Raw genomic sequence first — 21,323 nt, forward strand, 5'->3', positions numbered from 1 at the left:
GTCTGATACCAAGTTCCTTTAGTCACTGAGCCACCTCACCAGACCCAACTTCTAAAAACGTGTGTGTTTATGTCTGTGTGAGTGTACAAGTGAGTGCTGGTGCTGATGGAGGCCAGGACAGAGCATCAGATCCCCTAGAGATGGCGCTGATTCGTTGTGAGCTGCCCAGATGGGGTGCTGAGAACAGAACTCGGGCCTCTGCAAGAGCAGCAAGTGCTCCTGACTGCGGAGCCATCACTTAAAGCCCTCAAGACAGTTTTAGCTGGGCATCATTACTGCCACATCCTGGCTGTCAGGTGAGTCTTTGGTGTGAGACTGATTAACAGTCGATTAAAATTTCATGTTAATTGTGGGCCAGTGAATAAGAACACTTGGCACATGTTTGGTCACCCAAATGCAATCCGTGAAACCCATATAAACGTGAAAGTAGTGAACTGACCCCGAAATTGTCCTCTGACCTCTACATGTGCTGGCATGCACCTTTATCCCCAACCCAACACACGCCCAGTAATGAAGTTATTAAATGGTACCGCAACTTATTTGAGGCAAGCCTTTGCTGGGGAACAAGTTCTGGGTTTGTCTGTCTGAACAGTGCAAACCTGTCTCAAAAAACAGGGTGATAGTTAGGAGGGCCTCAGATGTAGCTCGGTGACTTGGGTCCAGTCTATCGTGTGCACACACAGACATGACTTGTGATGAAGTAAACGGGTACTGGACGTTCAGGAGAGGACAGTCACTCCTGGAGGATGGCTTGTGTGGTTTGGGTTTAGATTTTCCCAAGGTTGGGGTAGTAAGGGTTTCCTGTCCAGCAGGTGGCGCTATTGGAAAGTGGTAGAAAGTAGAAGGTGGGACTTGGAGAAAACTGGTTCCCAGGGGTAGAGGAGATTGAAAAGGCTGGAGGCGGGAGGGGGGATAGCAGACCAGAGACCAGACCTTAGTTTTTACTTCACTAGAATGGGACAGAGCTGATCAAGCAGGTCTCATGAAAACCACAACTTACAGGTGACCATCTGCAAGCACCCCTCACAAGCCCTTCTGCTGGGTCAGCAGGCCCCAAAAGCCCCTCTGCTAGCTCAGCAGACGCCCCCAGACTTCTGCAGGCTAAAGACAGCTTTCCCTACCTTGCTGCTGGAAGACCCCTAACCACTAGAACCTTCCACCAATCAGCCCTCATGCTAATCTTTCCTTCACCAATCAGCCCCAGATTGATCCCTCCTCTCTGGAATTCCCCTAACTCCACTTAAAAGAAGCTTGTGACCTTCTTTGGGGTCGCTCTATTGCCACCCCAACATGAAAGTCAGTAAAACACTCTTGTTATTGCATGTGTGGTTGTTGGTCTTCTTTGGGTTTTTTCTTCTTGGACCCTAACAGTGACTTGAAGAGATTTTGCTGCTGACTTCTTTCTCTGCATCCTGGCTGCCACCTTTGACAGTCTCACACTGCCATGGTGTTTTCAAAGCAGTGAAAGCCAGATGTGCTATTCGGCTTATCCTTTCAGGTCATGATCCATCATTGAGAGAAATCCTAGTAGGAACCATAGAGGAATTGCTTGCTGGCCTGCTCCATCCCACAAGAGGCTGGGGTCCCCTGCATTAGTTATTAACTAAGGCAATCACAGGTAGCACCAACCACCCTGATGTATGCAATTCCTAGACTGAGGCTTCCCTTAGATGGCTCTACACTATGCTAAATTAACAAGGCTGACCAGCATACCACAGCCTGAAGTGCACAAGCCAAATAAAATTCAACTTTGTTAAGTTGGTTTTTCACAGTAATAAAAAACAAATATTGGGCTGGCAATAACCAGAATTTTGTCTGTCTGTTATATGGATTTCAAAAATACCCCTTGTTTGGTTTAAGAAACGCTGCTCTGCTGATGCAACTTCAATTAGACCAGATTAGACCAAATTAAAATGCCCGTGTTTAATAAATGCTGCACTCTCCGAGGGTGGCAGGGAGCATGGCAAGGGAGACAGAGGTCCTGACCCTCCCCGGGGTGTGGGGGGTCAACGCTTGGCAGACTGGGAGTTGGAGTCCGGACCTGGGCAACTCCAAGGTCAGGGGCTTCCAATCATCCTAGACTTCTTGGATACGGGTGTTAGAGGGCTGGGATGATGCCCCCAACTTAATATTACACCCCTTGAGATCTGAGAGATGGCTCAGTGGTTTACACCACACACTGCTCTTGCAGAGGACCCAGTTTCTGTTCCTGCCACCACAGGGGATCTAACGCCTTTAAGCATTTCCACTCACATGCACAGATGGACATAGCTACCCATTCACACAAATTAAAAATTTATATAATCATATATTTTATATTTTAAAATAATATATATATATTTATATATCTCTAAAATCAGCATACACACACACACACTACACCATGGGAAATGCTAGGTGAGATAAAACACCGACCAAGCCATCCAAATTTGCAGATTCAACCTGAAGTGAGCATCACGGTCGGTCAGATTTCACAGTGCCTTTAAGTCTGCCATGTTAGTAGAGTGCTAAGCCAAGACTGACCAAAGGAGTGAGTTGGTTTCATCTCGTCTCTGGACAGGGCTGAGACCAATCCTTGTGAGGCTGGCGGCGTGTCCTCCACTCAGGTGCAGGATCTTAGAATAACACTTCCCCAGCATTGTAGAAGTCTTAAAATACACCACCGGCTCGCAGGGAGTTTTTTGTTGCTTTTCCTGAAGCCTGGCCTGAGTTTCACTATGAAGTCCAAGAGTGCTGGGATTGCAGGCATGAGCCACCCTTACCTGGCAAAGCATGTTTTTCAAGTGTGTTGATTGATGTGTCATTTAACTATAATAAAACTCATCATTGGAATTTTTTTTCACGTACACCATGTGAGTTCCTGGTACCCACAGGGGCCGGAAGAGCATTGGATCCTCTTCAACTGGAGTTGTGAGCAGTTGAGATCCACATGTGTACATGTTCGAAATCTTAAATTCAGTCTTCCATACGCAGTTTCAAGTGTGTCTTTCAAAATTAAGGGCTTTTTGTTCTGTTTCTTGTTGACTGCCGATACCATTATCCGGCCTCCAGTGTTTAATTTTCAGGTAAACTTTTTCGTAGGTCCTATCTCAGAATATCAGAAGTAAAATCCGTTGTCTCTGGGATTGCAAGCCTAGGATTCATTCACCAGTCTGTCAAGCAAAGAAATCCGCCCTTTAGCCAAACGGCCCGCCCTATTCGAGTCGGGGCGGGGCCGTCCTGGCGGGCCAGGCGGCGCGCGTGCGCAGAGAGCGCGCCCTTTCCGCCACCGTAGCTCATGCTGTCACGTGGGAGCCCGGTTGTCATGGCGGCTGCTCGGAAGCCGGTGCTGTTGGGACTTCGAGACACGGCGGTTCAGGGCTGCCCCAAGGGGCCCGCCGCCTGGACGGCTAGCAAGCTGGGCGGCGTCCCGGTGAGCATGGCCGCGAGGCCTCGGCGGGGCCCTGGGGGAGGTGTCCCGCGGGAGGAAGCGGAGTGAGTCCCAGGGTCTGAGCATCTGCTCCGTCCTCAGGACGCCCTACCGGCTGTTACCGCTCCGGGCCCTCAGTGTGGCCGCTGCGCGCAGCCGCTCGCGCTCGTCGTGCAGGTGTACTGTCCGCTGGAAGGCTCTCCGTTCCACCGGCTGCTGCACGTGTTCGCCTGTGCCCGCCCCGGCTGCGGCGACGGCGGGACGCGCAGGTAGGCGGGGAGGTCCTGGAGCCCAGGATGGGCGGGCTGGGCCGGGCGAGCCTAGGTGGGGCTGGACTGGAGGGTGGAGCCCTCACGGCCTCTGTCTTGTCCCTAAGCTGGAAGGTGTTCCGCTCCCAGTGCCTGCAAGTGCCAGAGAAAGAGACTCGGACCGCCCAGGTAAAGCGTCTCGATCGGCACTGTGTGCTTTTCTATAATTTGAAGATCTTTTTCAGCATCTCATTTAGAACAACCTTTGTTGGTCTGTCTTTGAGACACAGTCTCCTTCTTTGTAGCCCAAGCTGGCGTTTAATTGCCAGAAACCGGTTGGCCTAAAATCCCTCCCTATTTCTGTGGTTATCGTTATGCATCACCACTCCCTATTTAAGACAGCTTTTAGAAAGGTTTGTTTTGGAGGCTGGAGAGATGGTTGAGCAGCTCACATCTCTTATTGCTCTCCCAGAGGACCCAGAATCGGTTTTCAGCACTCACACGGCCGCTTGGAATCATCTGTAACTCCACTTTCAGGGATTCGAATGTCTTCTCCTATCCTCAGTGGCACCAGGGAGACACACATGCACGCACACACCAGGGACACAAGCACGCGAAGGGAAAACACGCATACACATAAAATAAAAATAAATTGATTATCACCACTTAGGAGGCAGAAGCAGGTGAATTTCTCGCGTTTGAGGCCAGTCGTGTGTGTGTGTGTGTGTGTGTGTGTGTGTGTGTCTATGTGTGTCTACCTATGAAGTTCAGAAGAGGCATCAGATCCACTGAGCTGGAGTCACAGGCGTCTGAGAGTTATGTGATGTAGGAATGTGCTGAGCGGTCTCTCCAGGCCACTAAGACAAAACTTTTAAACCTGTTTTTTAAAGTGCAACTGAATGAATTTTTTTTTTTTAATTTTTGGTTTTTCGAGACAGGGTTTCTCTGTAGCTTTGGAGCTTGTCCTGGAACTAGCCCTTGTAGACCAGGCTGGCCTCGAACTCACCTCCTGCCTCTGCCTCCCGAGTGCTGGGATTAAAGGCGTGTGCCACCACTGCCCGGTGCAACTGAGTGATTTTTAAGGCTTTCAAAAGCGTCAAATCTCATATTTTTACAGTTTTGTGGCTTTTTTTTGAAAGACTTTATTTTCAGTCACACACATATGTGTGCGGCTCTGTGCGTGCCACACATATATGTGTGCGGCTATGTGCGTGCCAGTGCTGATGTCTGTGAAGACAGTCATCTCCTGTGCTGCCCGATGTGGGCGCTGGGAACTGAACCCAGGCCCTCTGGCAGAGCAGCCAGTGCTCTTAACTGCCAAGCCATCTCTCCAGTCCTTGTGACTTTTTTTTAGTTTATACTTGAGATACATAGTTCACTAATTTTTCTCATTTGGACGAATGTAGGGGAATGTACACATTCATGCATGTGTGTGACACATACATGGTTGTGTGTAAAGTAGAAAAATAGTTTAATTTTGTCAAACCAAGGCATATGGAAGTCTTTACTATCCAAATTGCTAGCCTGGGGAGAAGTCACACAGTGACTTCTGAAAGCACATTTCAGAACGGGCCCAGCGGCTAGGCTGCCTCTGGCAGTCAGGAATGGTGGCTGCCCTTGTCGCAGAGCCTGGTATGCTGTCTTTGCTCTCAGAGCAGCTCACTTTGGCTTCCTTTTCATTCATTCTCCCTCTCTCTCTCTCTCTCTCTCTCTCTCTCTCTCTCTCTCTCTATGTTTGGAGACAGGGTCTGGATTCATAGCTCAGGCTAGTCTGGATTACCCCACGGCCATCATCCTTCCTCAGCCTGCCCTGTGCTGATATGAGTCACCATGTCCAGCCATGTAACCATGTCACGGCATTGCACTCTTCAAGTTTATGGCTCTCTCTTAAGTGGACCCAACTAGCTAACCCTCGCATACATCTAATTCAAAATCTTAGCTGCTAAGGAGTCTGGGAAATGTCATTTAAAGTGATCTCTTTTGCCATTTATTATAAAATAAAACTCGGAGACAAATATTAAGGACAAAAATCTGAGATAGGCATAAATGACTATAAAAACATCCCACCAGTGGTGGCTTCTGGCCCTGCCGCCTCCTCTTCCCAGGGGCCTCTCTTGAGTCCTTCAGCAAGGTCTGAATGTGAACCCCACCTCTTTAACCAATACTCTATTCCAAAGAACATCAGATTACAACATAGACAAAAATCCCTGAAACATAGGTTTTTCCTGTCTTAGTACTTAGACTACATGAAGCGCTGTATTGTAGAACAGAAAGATTGAAGAAACCTTGATCATTGTGTCACATTACCCAGAAAAGACGGTTTTAAATCACCTCTGTTTTTGCTTGCTTTTAGGTTTGTTTATTTAATGTGTATTAATGTTTGTCTGCATGAATCTGTGTGTACCCCATGCACAGCTGGTGCCTTTTGAGGTCAGAAGGTGACATTTTAACCCTGGAACTGGAGTTAGAGATATTTGCAAACGACCCAAACCTGGGTCCTCTGGAAAAGCAGCAAATGCTCTTAACCACTAAGCCATCTCTTCTGCCACAGTTGTTTGTGTGTTTGTTTTGAGACAGGGTCTCACTCTAGACCTCAGGCTGGCGTGGAACTCACAGAGCTCCATCAGCTTCTGCCTCAAGAATGCTTGGATTAAATGGATGCCGCCCCACACCCAGTCTTAAGATGCTTTTGAGTGACTAGATCCAGGAAGTTTAGTTGTAGTGAGATGAGGGAAGGGGCTGATCTGCAGGCTCGCTGGGGAAGGAACGGGATGGTGCTGGGGCTGAAGGTGTAATCGAAGCCATCTGAGTGTGGTTGCCTATTTTCATTGGATATTCTTCTAGACGCAGGGTAACGGCCTGGCAGCTGAGCACTGGTGTGAAGGCTCGCAGGACTGGGGAAGCGACAGCGAGGAGACACCTCCACCAGCACCCACTGCAGATTTGGGAACTGACTCTAGGGGAGTCAGAGCTGCAGACTGGACTGCTGCACAGCTCCAAGCTCTCCACCTGCAGGACACTGCCCTGCCTGTCACTCACCCTTCCCTGTCGAGGGAAGGACCGTCCGTCCATACTGACGTGCCACAGTTTCAGCCCTACTATATCTGTGTGGCTGAAGAGGACGACTACGGCAACTCTGTGGGTCTTGACCATGCCCACAGTCTTCTGCAGGACTACCAGCGGAGAGAAGGTGTGGACATGGAGCACCTGCTTTCCCTGTGGTGAGAACTGGCTACCACGGTTGAGCGCTTCAGGCAGGAAGCTGCACGGTTGGTTCCCTTCTGTCTTGGTCTCTATGGCGAGTTCTAGAGAGAAGGATGTGATTGGACTCCTCTGTTCTGCTTTCCTTGGATGAGAAAAGCAGGCCCAGGCCTCCAGGACTGACTATGGCAGCCGACCCGCATTAACTTGCAGACGTGCAGCTGAGTGCACCCATGACCTAAACCCAGATGAGCAAATGGGTTTGCAGTGTGGGTGCTTAAGAACGACCACTCCCCATTTCTCTAGCTTCCTTTTCTGTTCTTTCGTGTGTTTTGTGTTTTGTTTGGGGGTGCTAGGGACTGAACTTCGGGCCTGCAGCATGTTAAATGAGTAGCTTACCACTGAGCTGTGCCCTCAGCCCATTTCTTTGTGTGTGTGCACACATGGCGTGCACATGTAGAGGTCGGGGACATGGGAGGAGAACCTGCTCTTCTTCCACCATGTGGGATCTGGGAAAGGGAACAAGCACCTTAACCCACTGAGACATCTCTTGCACCTGCTTCTATTTTTCTTATTGTCTTGATTTTGAGCCAGAGTCTCATGTAGATTAAGTTGGCCTTAAGCTCTCGGTAACCTTGAACTCCTGATCCTTCTGCCTTTTCTGAGTGCCAAGATTAGGTTTTATGCAGTGTTAGGGACCGAACCCAGGCTTCTCTGGTGGTAGGCAGTGCTCTACCAGCTGAGATACATGCACAGCCCTCTTTCCTGATTTCCTTTGTTAAAATTCCTGACAAGGAGTTTGTGTGTGCGTGTATGTTTATGAGCAGGCATGCATATGCTGCCATGGCACATGTGAAATTCAAGTACATCTTGTTCCTCTTTTTTCACCTATATGGGTTCTGGGAGTTGAACTAGGTCTTTGTAATTGACAGCCAGTGCCGTTGCTGTCCTTCTTCTGTTTTTTTGGTTTTTGTTTTTTTTTTTTTGAAACGGTTTCTCTGTGTAGCCTGGACTGTCCTAGAACTTGCTCCGTAGACCAGACTGGCACAGAGATCCACCTGCATCTGCCTCCTGAGTGCTAGGATTAAAGGCATGCACCACCCAGCCTTCATGTGTCTATAGAACAGCAGGATGAGCTGGCAGCAGTGTTCCTTGTTTCATGGCTCTGCTCTGACTCCAGAGCTCCCTCAGACTCTGAGACCATTTCAGATTCTCATTTATTATCTGGGAAGGGTAGTGGGGTTTCTGTTCTTTCATCACGTGCTTTGGTGGGTCCCCAGGGAGTAGATGTAGAAAAGCCATGAACCAGAGCACTAAAGAGGAAGAACAGACTCTTGAAAGTTGGCCTCTGACCTCAGCAGGTGCTGTGGCCCACATGCACTGCCCCCACCCCAGTAATTAACAAAATAGAGAAAGAAAACCACCTTGCTTCCTCTTGCGAATGCTCTGGTTCTCTAGACATTCATAGTCTCACATGAACTCTGCTTTTCTCTTTAGTTCTTCTGGTGATGGGGATGAAAAATATGAGAAGACCAATATTAAAAATGGAGATCAAACGTTTTACAAGTTCATGAAGAGAATTGCGGCCTGCCAGGAACAGATTCTGAGGTAAAGATGACATGTTTTATTCTGTTTTACTGTAGAAGTAGCCTGCTGGCGAGCTTGCACCTACAGTCTCAGGGATTCCTCAGGGTAAAAGTCACCTGGCCACCCTCCACAACAGTGAGACACTCATCTTTAAAATGTGTTTTTATTATTTTTAATTATGTGTGTCTTTGTGCCTGTGACTTTAGGCTCCATAGAATCCAGAAGAGATAGGCAATCGTGAGCTGCTTCATGTAGGCTGGGAATCAAATTTGAATTCTCTGTTCTTTTTTTTTTTTCTTTTAAACTCTAAACTGATTGGCCCATTGACTCAGACTCCTTATTAACTCTTAGAACTTATAGTAGCCCATTATTCTATGTTAGCCACATGGCTTGGTACCTTATTCAGCGAGGCAGTCACATCCTGCTTCTTCTGTGGCTGGGTCAGGACTGCAGACCAAGCTTTCCTCTTCCCAGAATTCTCCTGTTTTCGTCACTCTGCCTCTACTTTCTGGTAGTCCTGCCTATTCTTCCTCCCTGACTACTGGCCAGTCAGTGTTTATTTAAAATATAATTGATATAATTGACATTATCCAAACCAATGTCCCACAGCACTTCCCCCTCTTTTTTAAAAAAACAAGAACTCTGAATCTTATATTTTTTGTTTAGCTTTTATCCTCACCATTAGCTATAACAACTTATAACCAACATTCTGTTTTTTTTTCTAATATTTTTTATGGTTTATTTAACTTTATTTTATGTGCATTGGTGTGAAGGTGTCAGATCCCCCGGAACTGGATTTTCAGACAGTTGTGAACTGCCATGTGGGTGCTGGGAATTGAACCCAGGTCCTACTGGAAGAGCAGTCGGTGCTTTTAACCGCTGAGCCATCTCTCCAGCCCCAATATAACCAACATTCTAAACAAAGGAAAGTATCCATAGTCCATTTTTTGGGAATGTGGGCGTAGTTTTCCAGGCTACTTCCTGCTTGTTGGGGGTACTGATAATCGTATGGGGACCTAAAGAAAATATAGAATTATGATCAAGTCATGACTGGAGTATCCTGTGAGGCTGGATCATCTCAGGCAGCAGTCTTAAATCTGTTCTTACTGGATGTAGAACTCAGACATCTGGGCCATCTTTTCCTACCGGAAATTTTGCAGGTTGTCTTCCTTGATTAAACCTGATTTTTCTTAATTCAGAATGAGTCCATAGCCTCTTATTTCCTGTGGAAACAAAAGCAAAACCTCTTCTCTAAAGTAACATATCTTTTGAATTCAATTTTGAAGTCAAGGTATTTTTAAAATAACTATCTTTGATTAATTTAGCAGCATTTATAAACAAATATCTTTTGGCAGCTGTTGTTCTTTCCTTAGCAGTCAAACAATTCAAAGAGAGCATAATAACACACAGTATCCAGATTCTCTATTGTTTTCCATCTTTACGTGGCATTATTTCTTTTTTTCTTTTCTTTTTTTTTCTTGGTTTTTCGAGACAGGGTTTCTCTGTAGCTTTAGAGCCTGTCCTGGAACTAGCTCTTGTAGACCAGGCTGGCCTTGAACTCACAGAGATCCGCCTGTCTCTGCCTCCAGAGTGCTGGGATTAAAGGTGTGTGCCACCATACCCAACTACTCACTCTCTCTCTCTCTCTCTCTCTTTTTTATTTTAAGGACTTTAACTTTCCCCCCCAAGCCTGCATATATTTTTAAACACACTGTAAGCCATTTAGAGGTTTTCTTTGTCTTTGAATCTATCATTACTATATATCTTTCTTTTTATGACCACATGAGTCTTTAATTTGCTAAGCGATATGGCTAAGGTTAACACCATGGCTTTGGCTGCCATTTTTTAGCTTTTTGAGATTTCAGCCTCATGGCAGAGGTACCAGCTGTAGCCATGTTTATTGACACAATGCTATGGCCTTTCAAGGTCTCTACCAGCAAGCAAGCTTCAACAGTCTGCTTCCAAACCACACTCAAATGCTCTATAGCAGGACCTCCTGCCTGAAAGAGTCAGAATTTGCATTGGCAGGACGACCCAGAAAGCCGACATTTTAAACCCGCGTGGCTTTTTTCCTGCTATAGCTGAAAACCAAAAAGCATGTGGTCAGCTTTTCATCAACACCATCTAAGTGTTTCATGTCAGGGCCTCTTTAAAAGAGCTGCAAGGTTTTACAGCTAAAGCTGAGTCAGGAAGCCTCTCTTAAATGAGACACATTTGCCTCTAGCAAACAGAGCTCACCTGAGAAAGTGCTTCTATCAATAAGTTGTGCTTAACTCTATTCTTTTTTTGTCTAGAATTACTTCCTAAGCTCCCTCAGACTTTATGTGGATTTGTTGTTGGGGTTTCTGTCCTGCCTGGTCCCCGCAGTTGTTAAATTCCAAAGAAATCACACAGAGATCTACATTAACTATAAACTGATTGGCCTAGTAGATCAGACTTCTTATTAACTCTTACAACTTACATTAGCCCATTTTTTCCTGTCTTTGTTAGCCACATGGCTCGGTACCTTATTAGCAAGACAGTCACATCCTGCTTCTTCTGTGGTGGGGTCAGGACTACTGAATTCTCTGTTTTTAACCACTGAGCCCTCTCTCCAGCTCAGGAGACAGCATGTACTCTCTCTCTTGTACGTATATGGGGTGCCTGTGGAGCCAGAAGAAGACATGGGATCCTCTGGAACTACAGTTAGGAATGGTTCTGAGCCATCACGTGGGTGCTAAGAATTGAACCTGGGTCCTCTGCAAGAGCAACAAGTGCTCTTAACTCTTGAGCCATCTTTCAGCCCCAGCTTTCAACTTTTTAAAATGAATAGGCAAACCATTTTCCAAAGTTTTTCCCCTTTATGTTTTTTGTCACAGGATGTCCGTGTGTCATAGTCCTAGTTTCTTCACAGTGCTCCAGCACTTGGTACGGAAATGATCCTTGACAGATAGTTATTGACAACCATACTGGTTAAACAAAGTAACAATTTATGAGTCCTAGTGCACACCATTAGTCCCAGTATTCAGAAGGCAGGGCAGGTGAATCTCTGAGTTCAAGGCCAGCCTGGTCTACAAATGAGTTCAAGTACAGCAAGAGCTACATCATGAGACCCTGTTTAGTCACACACACACACACACACACACACACACACACACACACACAGAGAGAGTTATGAGTCCTTTTATTAATGAGCAGACCAAGAGCAGGCTTGCACTTCTGAAATCTCTTGGTGCCCAGCCTCAAAGTACGGCATTTTTAAATACAAAAGCACAATTGCAGCAGTACTCGAGGTGGGGTTACATCGGTGAGGGGCTTAGGGTGGCCTAGTGGCATCTATTTTCTTGCAAAGCTCAGAAGTATTTTCCAGACTCTATATGACAATTGTTTTTTGGTTTACACTTCCTCTTAGTTATTTTAGTTTTATGTTTAAGCTTGCACAAACATCAGTTATTTTGGCTAATTCATCTGGACCGTGGTCCTGAAATCATTGCCAAGACACATGTGGCTATTAGGGGGCAGGGGGTGAAAGGCTGAGAAGTATCGAGGCAAACACAGAATTAAATTGGCGTAGGATGCCATTGCCTTATTTACACCTCTCGGGTATATCCAGTTTTAATTTTTGATGTCGCAGAAGGCGTGTGGTGGCATTTCAGTTGTGACTGTGATGCTCACTTCCCGTAACTGAAAGACACTGATCACTTTTTCAAGTATTTGTTTTCTACATCTTACACCTTTTTTTTTTCTCTAAGGCTGGGGATCAAATTCAGGGCCTTGTAAAGGTTAAGCAAGCACTCTACCACTGAACTGTATCCCCAGACTTCAGGTTTTTTGTTTCCTTTTCATGGTGCATGTTTGGGGCTCCAGGAACACCTCGTGGGAGTTGTTCCTCCCTTTCCACCATGTGGGTTCAGGTGATCACACTCAAGTGGTCAGACTCAGTAGCAAGGCCTTTCCCTGCCCAGCCTGTAGTTTCCGACATAGGATCTTACAGTGCAGCTCGGGCTGGCCTGCAGCTGGCTCTGTAGACCAGGCGAACTTAGAATTTGTGACTTGGGCCTCCATATTCTCAATGCTGGGAATCGCTCAGTGCTAGGTCTAGTACACTACCATGCCCAAGCTGTTCTGTCAGGTGTTGCCCCATGCATTTGGATACTGTATAAGGGTGTGCACTGCTTGTCTGATGAGTTAAGCCTGCTGTGACTGGTGAGCTGCTGTTGATTCTGTTGCTACCTGACCCACGTAACTGTACAGGCTTTCAGGGTCTTTGTGTAATTGATCTTCAAGTTTGCTTTTATCTGTTTTCTTTCTTTCAAACAGGTTCTTACATAACATAGACTGGTCTCAAACTTGCTGTGTATCCAATAATGACCTCAAATATGATCTTGGGCTGGAGAAATAGTTCAGTGGTAAGACTGACTGTTCTTGCAGAGGACCTGGGCTTGTCTCCAGCACCCATATGGTGGATCACAGCTGTCTGTGATTCTCTGTCCCAGGGCGTCTGACACCTTCTTGTCACTAAGCTCCAGGTGCACACGTAGTGCACATATTTCACTTGCAGGCAAAACATTCATCCATATGAATAAATTTTTGAAAAATCTATCTGATCACCCTGCCTCCACTGCTAGAGCACTGGGATGTATAGGCCTGCATCACCATGTCCCATTTACACAGTGGCGGCTTCAGCTCAAAGCAGCGCACATGCTAGGTAAACAGTTCATGTGTAATTTTTTTTTTTTATTGCCTGCATGTATGTTGGTCAGTTTGTGTGAGGGTGTCAGATCTTGGAGTTGCAAACAATTGTAGGCTGCCATGTAGGTGCTGGGAATTGAACCCAGGTCCTCTGGAAGAGCAGTCAGTGCTCTTAACCACTGAGCCCGCTGAGCCATCTCTCCAGTCCCATAATTGATTTTTTTATGTACTTATTTTTTTATTGATATTTATTGAGCTCTACATTTTTCTCTGTTCCCCTCCCTGCCTCTCCCCTCCCTCCTTCAATCCTCCCCCAAGGTCTCCGTGCTCCCTGTTTACTCAGGAGATCTTGTCTTTTTCTATTTTTTACTTCTCATGTAGATTAGATCTCTGTGAGTCCAAGTTCTCTGGGATTGTGGTTTGTAGGCTGGTTTTCTTTGCTTTATGTTTAAAAACCACCTATGAGTGAGTACATGTGATAATTGTCTTTCTGTGTCTCAGAAACCTCACTCAAAATAATGTTTTTTAGCTCCATCCATTTTCCTGCAAAATTCAAGATGTCATTATTTTTTCTGCTGTGTAATACTCCACTGTGTAAATGTACCACATTTTCCTTGTCCATTCTTCGGTCGAGGGGCATTTAGGTTGTTTCCAGGTTCTGGTTATGAAAAACAAAGCTGCTATGAACATAGTTGAGCACATGTCCTTGTGGCACGATTGAGCATCCTTTGGATATATATTCAAAAGTGGTATTACTGGGTCTTGAGGAAGGTTGTTTTCTAATTTTCTGAGAAATTGGCACACTGACATCCAGAGGGATTGTACCAGCTTACATTCCCACCAGCAATGCAGAAGTGTTCCCTTTTCCCCACAACCTCTCCAACATAAGTTGTCATCAGTGTTTTTGATCTTAGCCATTCTTTCAGGTGTAAGATGGAATCTCAGAGTTGTTTTGATTTGCGTTTGTCTGATGATTAAGGATGTTGAACATTTCCTTGAGTGTCTTTCAGCAATTTTAGATTCCTCTGTTGAGAGTTCTCTGTTTAGGTCTGTACTCCATTATGTTTTTAAAATTGGATTTTGTGTTCGTTTGGTGTCCAATTTCTTGAGTTCTTTGTATATTTTGGAGATCAGACCTCTGTCTGATGTGGGGTTAGTGAAGATCTTTTCCCATTCTGTAGGCTATTGTTTTATCTTGTTAACCATGTCCTTTGCTATACAGAAACTTTTCAGTTTCGGGAGGTCCCATTTATTAATTGTTTCTCTCAGTGTCTGTGCTGCTGGGGTTATATTTAGGAAGTGGTTCCCTGTGCCAATGCGTTCAAGTGTACGTCCCACTTTCTCTTCTATAAGGTTCAGTGTGGCTGGCTTTATGTTGAGGTCTTTGATCCATTTGGACTTGAGTTTTGTGCATGGTGATAGATATGCGTCTATTTTCATTCTTCTACATGCTAGCACCACTTGTTAAATATTCTTTCTTTTTTCCATTTGATATTTTTTGCTTCCTTGTTAAAAATCAGGTGTTCGAAGATGTATGGATTGATATCTGGGTCTTCTATTTGGTTCCATTGGTCCTCCTGTCTGTTCTTATGCCAATACCAGGCTGTTTTCAGTACTGTAGCTCTGTAGTAGAGTTTGAAGTCAGGGATTGTGATGTCTCCAGAAGTTCTTTTACTGTTCAGGATTGTTTTGACTATCCTGGGTTTTTTGCTTTTCTGTATGAAGTTAAGTACCATTCTTTCAAGGTCTTTGAAGAATTTTGTTGAGATTTTGATGGGCATTGCATTGAATCTGTGTGTAATTGATTTTTATCTGTTCTCTCTGAGTCCATGTTGTGTGCATTGGGAATCAAACCCAAGACCTCAGAAATGGCAAGCAAGGGTGCTACCCTGTCCTCTGTTCACGCTTTCACTTTCAACCTGCTTTGAATGTTGTTCTTATTTTAAGATCCATTTTGTGTGTGTGTGTGTGTGTGTGTGTGTGTGTGTGTACAGTTGTTCTCAGAGACCAGAAGAGGGTGTCAGATACCCTGGAGCTGGAGTTAAAGGCATCTGTTGTGGTTGCTGGGAAATGAACACTGGTAGAGCAGGACACACCCTTAACCACTAAAGCTGTCTCCAACCCTAGGGTTAAAGGGCTTAAACAGTGTGCCTAGTTGGGTCTTTCCTTTAATTCTGTTTGCTGTTAAATGGGGTATCAAACTCAGGTTTTTAGGATGGTGGCAAGTGCCCTTACTTACTGAGCTATCCTGATGGCCCTGACTTCGAACTTCTGATTCTTCTCCCACAGCCTTCCAAATGTTGGGATTTTGTGTATATGACCCCATGCCTATTTTTTTTTTAAATATGTTTAAGAGGGGATTATACTGACTTTAGTCAGCCAAGCAATACCAATTTCCCTTGATAGCTGACTGTTGGCAAACATGACTCTGCCTTAATCATGAGATGAATGCTCAGGGTCCATATCACACAGTACCTGTGTGTGTGTGTGTACCGCATATATATATGGTATATATTTGCTCATATACAGTATTATATATGTGTGGGTTATGCAATAGCTACAGAAGGGTCTTACTGGAAGCAGAGGTGGAGAGCTGATGGAGAACCGGTGAAGTCACTGATATGTTTAGATATGATGCTAACAGGGCTGGAGAGATGATGAGTGGTTAAGAGCACTGACAGAGGACCTGGGTTCAATTCTTATCACCCATATGACAACTCTCAACTGTCTGTCGCTCCAGTTCCAGGGACCACACCCATGGCAAAACACCAGTGCACAAAAGAAAATAGATATGATGCTACCCGATCCAGTTGGTGAGCTTCTGGAGACAGCTTGCCAAGCTGTGAAGTCACAGGCTTGAATCCAGGTCTCAGAGTTGGACCAAACTGCAGAGAAAAGGGACAGCTCTATGGCCTCCTGGGGGCCATAGAGCTAAGAAACAGGACTGGGTCTGCAGGAGGGAGAGAGGGCAGTTCCAGTAGATCATTATCTGCAGCTGGGACTGAGCTGAGCAAAGCCCCTGGGCAGTTGGCAGTACACACCAAGAAGTCATGGAACAGGTCATGGTCACCCAGGTGTCCTTTGTGTGGGATTTCAGATCCCTCCTAGGTTAGGTAGGTGTGTTAGATTACTTCACAGGCCTGGTTTTGCTGATATAGTTAGAGTGTATCATGTGTGGTTCCCATCTACTTCAGTGAGCTCAGAGTGTAGCCTTTCTTACTTCAGAAATGTGTCATCTGTTCTCCAGGTGAGGCAAAGCTACCCTGCCTCTTGAGTTTGTACTTAACATGGAACCAGGGCATGGCTCAGCCAGAATCTGATAGACTATGGGTTAATTAGGGCAGGGCTCAAAGGCTAGCCTGTAAGTGTCCTGTTCAACCGGTCTCAATCCCTCAAGGCTGAAGATAAGTTATTGTCCTAAACCTGCAGTCACCTTCGACTCCTGGATGAGCAGTCTTTGGGGACAGACGGCCCTCCCAGATTAGAGTGGATGTCCATGAGGGTGAGGCTACACCCTGGACTGAAGTGATCATCTGAGAGCCGCTCAGTCCCCTAAGCAAGGAGGACTTTTTTCCAGACCTCCTTGCAGGAGCAAGATGCATGTTGCTTAGCTACATAATAATTAGGTAGGTGGATTTGTTCAGTCCAGTTTGGTCTACAGAGTGAGCTCAGGCCAGTGTCTACATAATGAGATCCCATCTCAACTAAAATAAAATATTACATATGGAAAGCAGAAAAAGGAGACATAACACATTGGGAAGGGTAACTTATAAAGTGACCCCTATCTCATCTCTCTTTGGGGCCTTCAGTGGCATTGTGCTAAGTGTTAACAAGACTTCAGTTCCCTTGATTGCTTCACACAGTTTGGGGTGCTCTTCCGTGACTCTCCTTGCTGCTAGTGCAGTCCTGTGCAGTGGCCCCAGATGCTGGTTGCTGGCACGTGTGCCTCTGATGCGTGACTTTTCCCTTCCTTGCTGTAGGTATTCGTGGAGTGGAGAGCCTCTCTTTTTGGCCTGTCCGACATTGGAAGTCTCTGAGGTCCCAGCCTGCAGTGGCTGTGGAGGCCAGAGGACCTTTGAGTTTCAGCTTATGCCGGCACTGGTCAGCATGCTCAGCAGTCCCAACCTAGGTAAGAAGCCTTTTGCTGACTTTAGTGTGAAATGATGCTTAAATGAAAGGCCTTCTTTAATTATTAAATGTAGAATCTATAGAAAATGTGAGAAATTTGTAATCCAGCAAAATTCTAATACCATCACTAACATTAACCATTTTGGTAATTTAAGACTGAACATGCTAATTTGTACTTTTTAAAAATGTTTATTATTTATGTGTGTGGGAATGTTGCCTGCCAGTATGTCTGTGCATCACATGTGTGCCTGGTTCCTGTGGAGGCCAGAAGAAGCCCTGGTTTTCGTGGAGTTGGAGTTGGAGAAGTGAGCTGCCCTGTGGGTGCTGCGGGTGGAGCTACGTCCTTGGGAGGAGCAGCCACTGCTCTTATCTGCTGTGCCATCTCCGCTGCTCTTCATATTTTTATCACAGTATTGTATAGTCAGGTTTTAGTGGCATTTTTGCTGTTTGTTCTGAGACAGAGTCTCATGTGTCCCACCCTGGCTTTGAACTTGACAGATAGCTGAGAATAATCATAAACTTCTTTTCTCCTGCATCTACCTCAGAGTGCTAGGGTTGCAGGTGTGTGCCAGCATACCCGACTTTATGTGAGACTCACTGTCATTTAACAAAGTCGCTTAGAGGCCAGCAAGATGACTCAAGGTAAAGCAGGTGTCTCGGTGCTTAAAGGAGTTTGTTCTGAATACCCGACAACCTGAGCTTGTCCCTGAATCCCACAGTAGAAGGAGAGGACTGATTCCCAAAAGTTGTCCTCTGGCTTTTACATGGAGTATGTGGCATGCAAGCACCCCCCTCACACACCCACACCCACACCCACAAATAATAAGTAAAAATAAAATAGGGTTGTCGCGATGACTTAGCAGATTACGTGCAGTGCAAGCTCCCTAAACCCATAAAAATGGTGGATGGAGAGAGGCGCCTCTGCAGAGTGACCTCCACATGTGCACTACACCTACACAGGTACAGGAACAGCCACACAATAACCACAGATTCGTTACACAAACTGCTTAGCTGGAGTTAGCCACATGCTTGTAGTCCTCCTTACTTGGGAAGCTGAACCTGGATAGCACACTGACTGTTTGAGAAAGAAAATGAATTTGGGTTGGATTGGGACTGGAGAGATGGCTCAGTGATTAAGAGCACTGTTTGCTCTTCCAGAGGACCCAAACTCAATTCCCAGCACACGGGGTGGCTCACAACTGCCTGTAACTCCAGTTCCAGGGGGTCTGATGCTTCTTCCAGCCTCTGAGGGCACTGCACAAATGTATACCATAAGGCAGATCACCCATACATGAAATGATAAAATAAACTTAAAACAAAAAACAAATTAGAAGCTGGGCATGTAATCATATACCATGCATTCAGCACTAAGAAAGCAGAGACAGGCGGTTCTCTGTGAGTTTGAGGCTAACCTGGTTTACATAGCAAGTTCCAAGACAGCCAAGGCTGTTACACAGAGAAACCCTGTCTTGAAAACCCAAAATAATAATATAATAGAAATAATAAATTCTTTCTAAATGTAATTATTCTGTCATTATATATTTTTTAAATTTTTAAAAGGAAAATGTATAGTTTGGATCTGGAAAGATGACTCAGTGGTTAAGATTATTTGTAGCTTTTGCAGAGGACCTAGTTCAGTTCCCAGACTTTTCACTCCGGTTCCAAGGGATCTGATGTTCTCTCTGACTTCATTTGCTTCCGCATTCATGTGGTGCATGTACATACACATAAAATAAAAAAATGTAGTTTTATAATAAAGTAATATGTTAGTCAGTTTCTTATTATTAAGAGTGAACTCTCTGAGGCTATGAATGGCCAGCTTTGGTGGCATAGCCCGCTCTGTGTAGTAAGTTCAGGCTAACCAGGCTAATAATAAGATTCTGTCCAAGTCTCTGGACTTTTTTTTTTCCCTCTGAGACAAGGTTTCTGTGTGCTAACAGTCTTAGCTGTCCTGGAACTTGCTTTATAGACCAAGCTGGCCTCGAATTTATAAAGATCTGCCTGCCTCTGCCTCCCAAATGCTGGGATTAAAGCTGGGATTAAAGGCGTGAGCCACCACTACCTGGTCCAGAATCATTTTATTTCCATAAATTTCATAGCAGCATCACCACTTTTCATTTTTAATGTAGTCGTTTGAGTCCTCTCTCTTTTTCTTAAGTTTTATTTTTTACTTCACCTGTGTGTGTGTATGTATACCATATACATGCCTGTGCCCTCAGTGGTAAGAAGAGGGTGTCATATCCCTTGAACGTGAAGTTACACAGAGTTGTGAGCCATCCCACTGTTCTGGGAGTCAAACCGAGCTCCTCTCCAAGAGCAACAAGGGTTCTTAATCACTGGGCCATCTCAGGCTGATCTCTAATCATAGAGATCCACCTGCCTCTGCCTCTGCCTCCTGAGTGTTGGGATTAAAGGCATGTGCCACCACCACCCCTTGAACCTCCTTTTTCTTAATATGTTCATACATGTGTTCTTGTGTGAATGTGCTCAAATACCATGGCACATATGTAAAGGTCAGAGGACAAGCCCAGATATTGCTCCTCACCTTTGGCCTTGTGTGAGGCAGGATCTTTCTCATTTGCTGCTGGCTGTGTACTTAGACTGTCTGGCCTAGAGACTTTGCTTCTCCACCTCCAGCTCAGTTCTCCAGGAGTGCTGGGAATACAGACCTTGCCTTGTATGGTTTTTTTTTTTTTTTTTGGCGGGAGGGGGGAGAGGGGCATCTTTCAAGACAGGGTTTCTCTGTGTACCAATGGCTGTCCTAGAACTCAGTTTGTAGACCAGGCTGGCTTCAAACTCAGAGATCCCCCTGCCTCCCAAGTGCTGGGATTAAAGGTGTTTGTCTTGGCTTTGCACGTGGGTAAGTTCTGGGGATCTGAACTCAGATCACTGACTTGAGCAGCACAAGCTTTTACCTACCGAAACATGCTGTGGGTCTTTTGGTTTTGTTTTAAAGTAAAGTTTATTTATGAGCAGTTAACAGTGAAACTGCCTTTTGTTTTTATTTTCTGAGGCAGGGGTAAGGTGTAGCCCTGGGTGGCTTGACCTCATTGTTTAGCCAAGGATGATGACCTGTGTTCACCTCGTCATGAATGTACCTTTTAATTTCTCCTTGTTGGAATCTAGAGCATGTGGTATTTTTCAGGTCTTGCTGTGGAATTTGGAACAATTCTCGTTTACACATGTGAGCAGAGTTGCTGGCCTGTGAATCAGAAGACTCCCATGGAAGAATTCTGTATTATACAAGAAGACCCAGATGAATTTTTATTTAAGTAGAACACTTTGTCTACAAATAAATAAATTTATTATAAATAAATACACTTTATTTATACAAATTAAAACAAATTTTCATATTCAAATACATGTATGTTTACCTTATTTTAGCTTCTCTCTTCCCTTGAAGAGTAGCCTTGAACTTGTGGCAATCTTCCTGCCTCAGACTAGCATATAAATTTTTAACTAATGTTTTTTGTTTGATTTATTGTTATTTTTCTTGTATTTTGTCTTGTTAGAGACATGTTCTCTCAATGTAGCCTAGGCTAGTCTTAAACTTAACAATCCTTCTGCCTCAGCCTCCCAAGTGCTAGGATTACAGGTGAGGACCACCATGCCCAGCTTGATTTATTTATTTGTCTGTTCATTTATTGTTTGTTTATTTTCAAGACGAGGTTTCTCTGTGTATCTCTGGCTGTCCTGAAAGTCTCTCTGTAGCTCAGGCTGGCCTTGAATTCACAGAGATCCTCTTGCCCTTGTCTCCCAAATGCTAGGATTAAAGGTAAGGATCACCATTGCCTGGGTATTAACTTTTGTTTTTGTTTTCTGTTTGTTTGTTTTTGGTTTTGGATAGAGGGTTTTTCTGTGTATCCCTGACTGTCCTGGAACTCACTCACTCTGTAGACCAGGCTGTCCTCAAATCAGAGATACATCTGCCTCTGCCTCCTGAGTGCTGGGATTAAAGGTGTGAATCACCACCAGACTTAACAGTTATTTTTAATATTGCCTTTTTCTTTCTTTTGGAGATTATGGGGCTTGAAGCATTACCTCCTGACTGCATGGATCAATGGACTGTCTGTATGGGA

The 21,323-nt window shown here is 45.1% G+C and overlaps 1 protein-coding gene across 1 annotated transcript; it reads left to right on the forward strand.

The window, feature by feature from the left end:
- The first annotated feature begins 3,280 nt into the window (after positions 1-3,280).
- On the forward strand, positions 3,281-20,603 carry Pdcd2l (programmed cell death 2 like). Its single transcript, XM_048448753.3, has 7 exons — positions 3,281-3,412; positions 3,512-3,678; positions 3,786-3,846; positions 6,502-6,878; positions 8,356-8,466; positions 17,097-17,245; positions 20,390-20,603. The coding sequence occupies exons 1-7, from the start codon at positions 3,305-3,307 to the stop codon at positions 20,518-20,520; spliced, it is 1,104 nt and encodes a 367-aa protein (XP_048304710.3). The 5' UTR covers positions 3,281-3,304; the 3' UTR covers positions 20,521-20,603.
- The last annotated feature ends 720 nt before the right edge of the window (positions 20,604-21,323 follow it).

The sequence above is a fragment of the Myodes glareolus genome, chromosome 1, assembly GCF_982192425.1.
Source record: "Myodes glareolus chromosome 1, mMyoGla1.1, whole genome shotgun sequence".
Classification (NCBI taxonomy): domain Eukaryota; kingdom Metazoa; phylum Chordata; class Mammalia; order Rodentia; family Cricetidae; genus Myodes; species Myodes glareolus.

Excerpts from the sequence above, each read along its gene's own strand:
- Pdcd2l (XM_048448753.3), top strand. The coding sequence starts at position 3,305 with ATGGCGGCTGCTCGGAAGCCGGTGCTGTTGGGACTTCGAGACACGGCG. Across the intron at positions 3,413-3,511 it reads GCAAGCTGGGCGGCGTCCCG|GACGCCCTACCGGCTGTTAC; the intron begins GTGAGCATGGCC and ends CTCCGTCCTCAG. Across the intron at positions 3,847-6,501 it reads AAGAGACTCGGACCGCCCAG|ACGCAGGGTAACGGCCTGGC; the intron begins GTAAAGCGTCTC and ends ATATTCTTCTAG.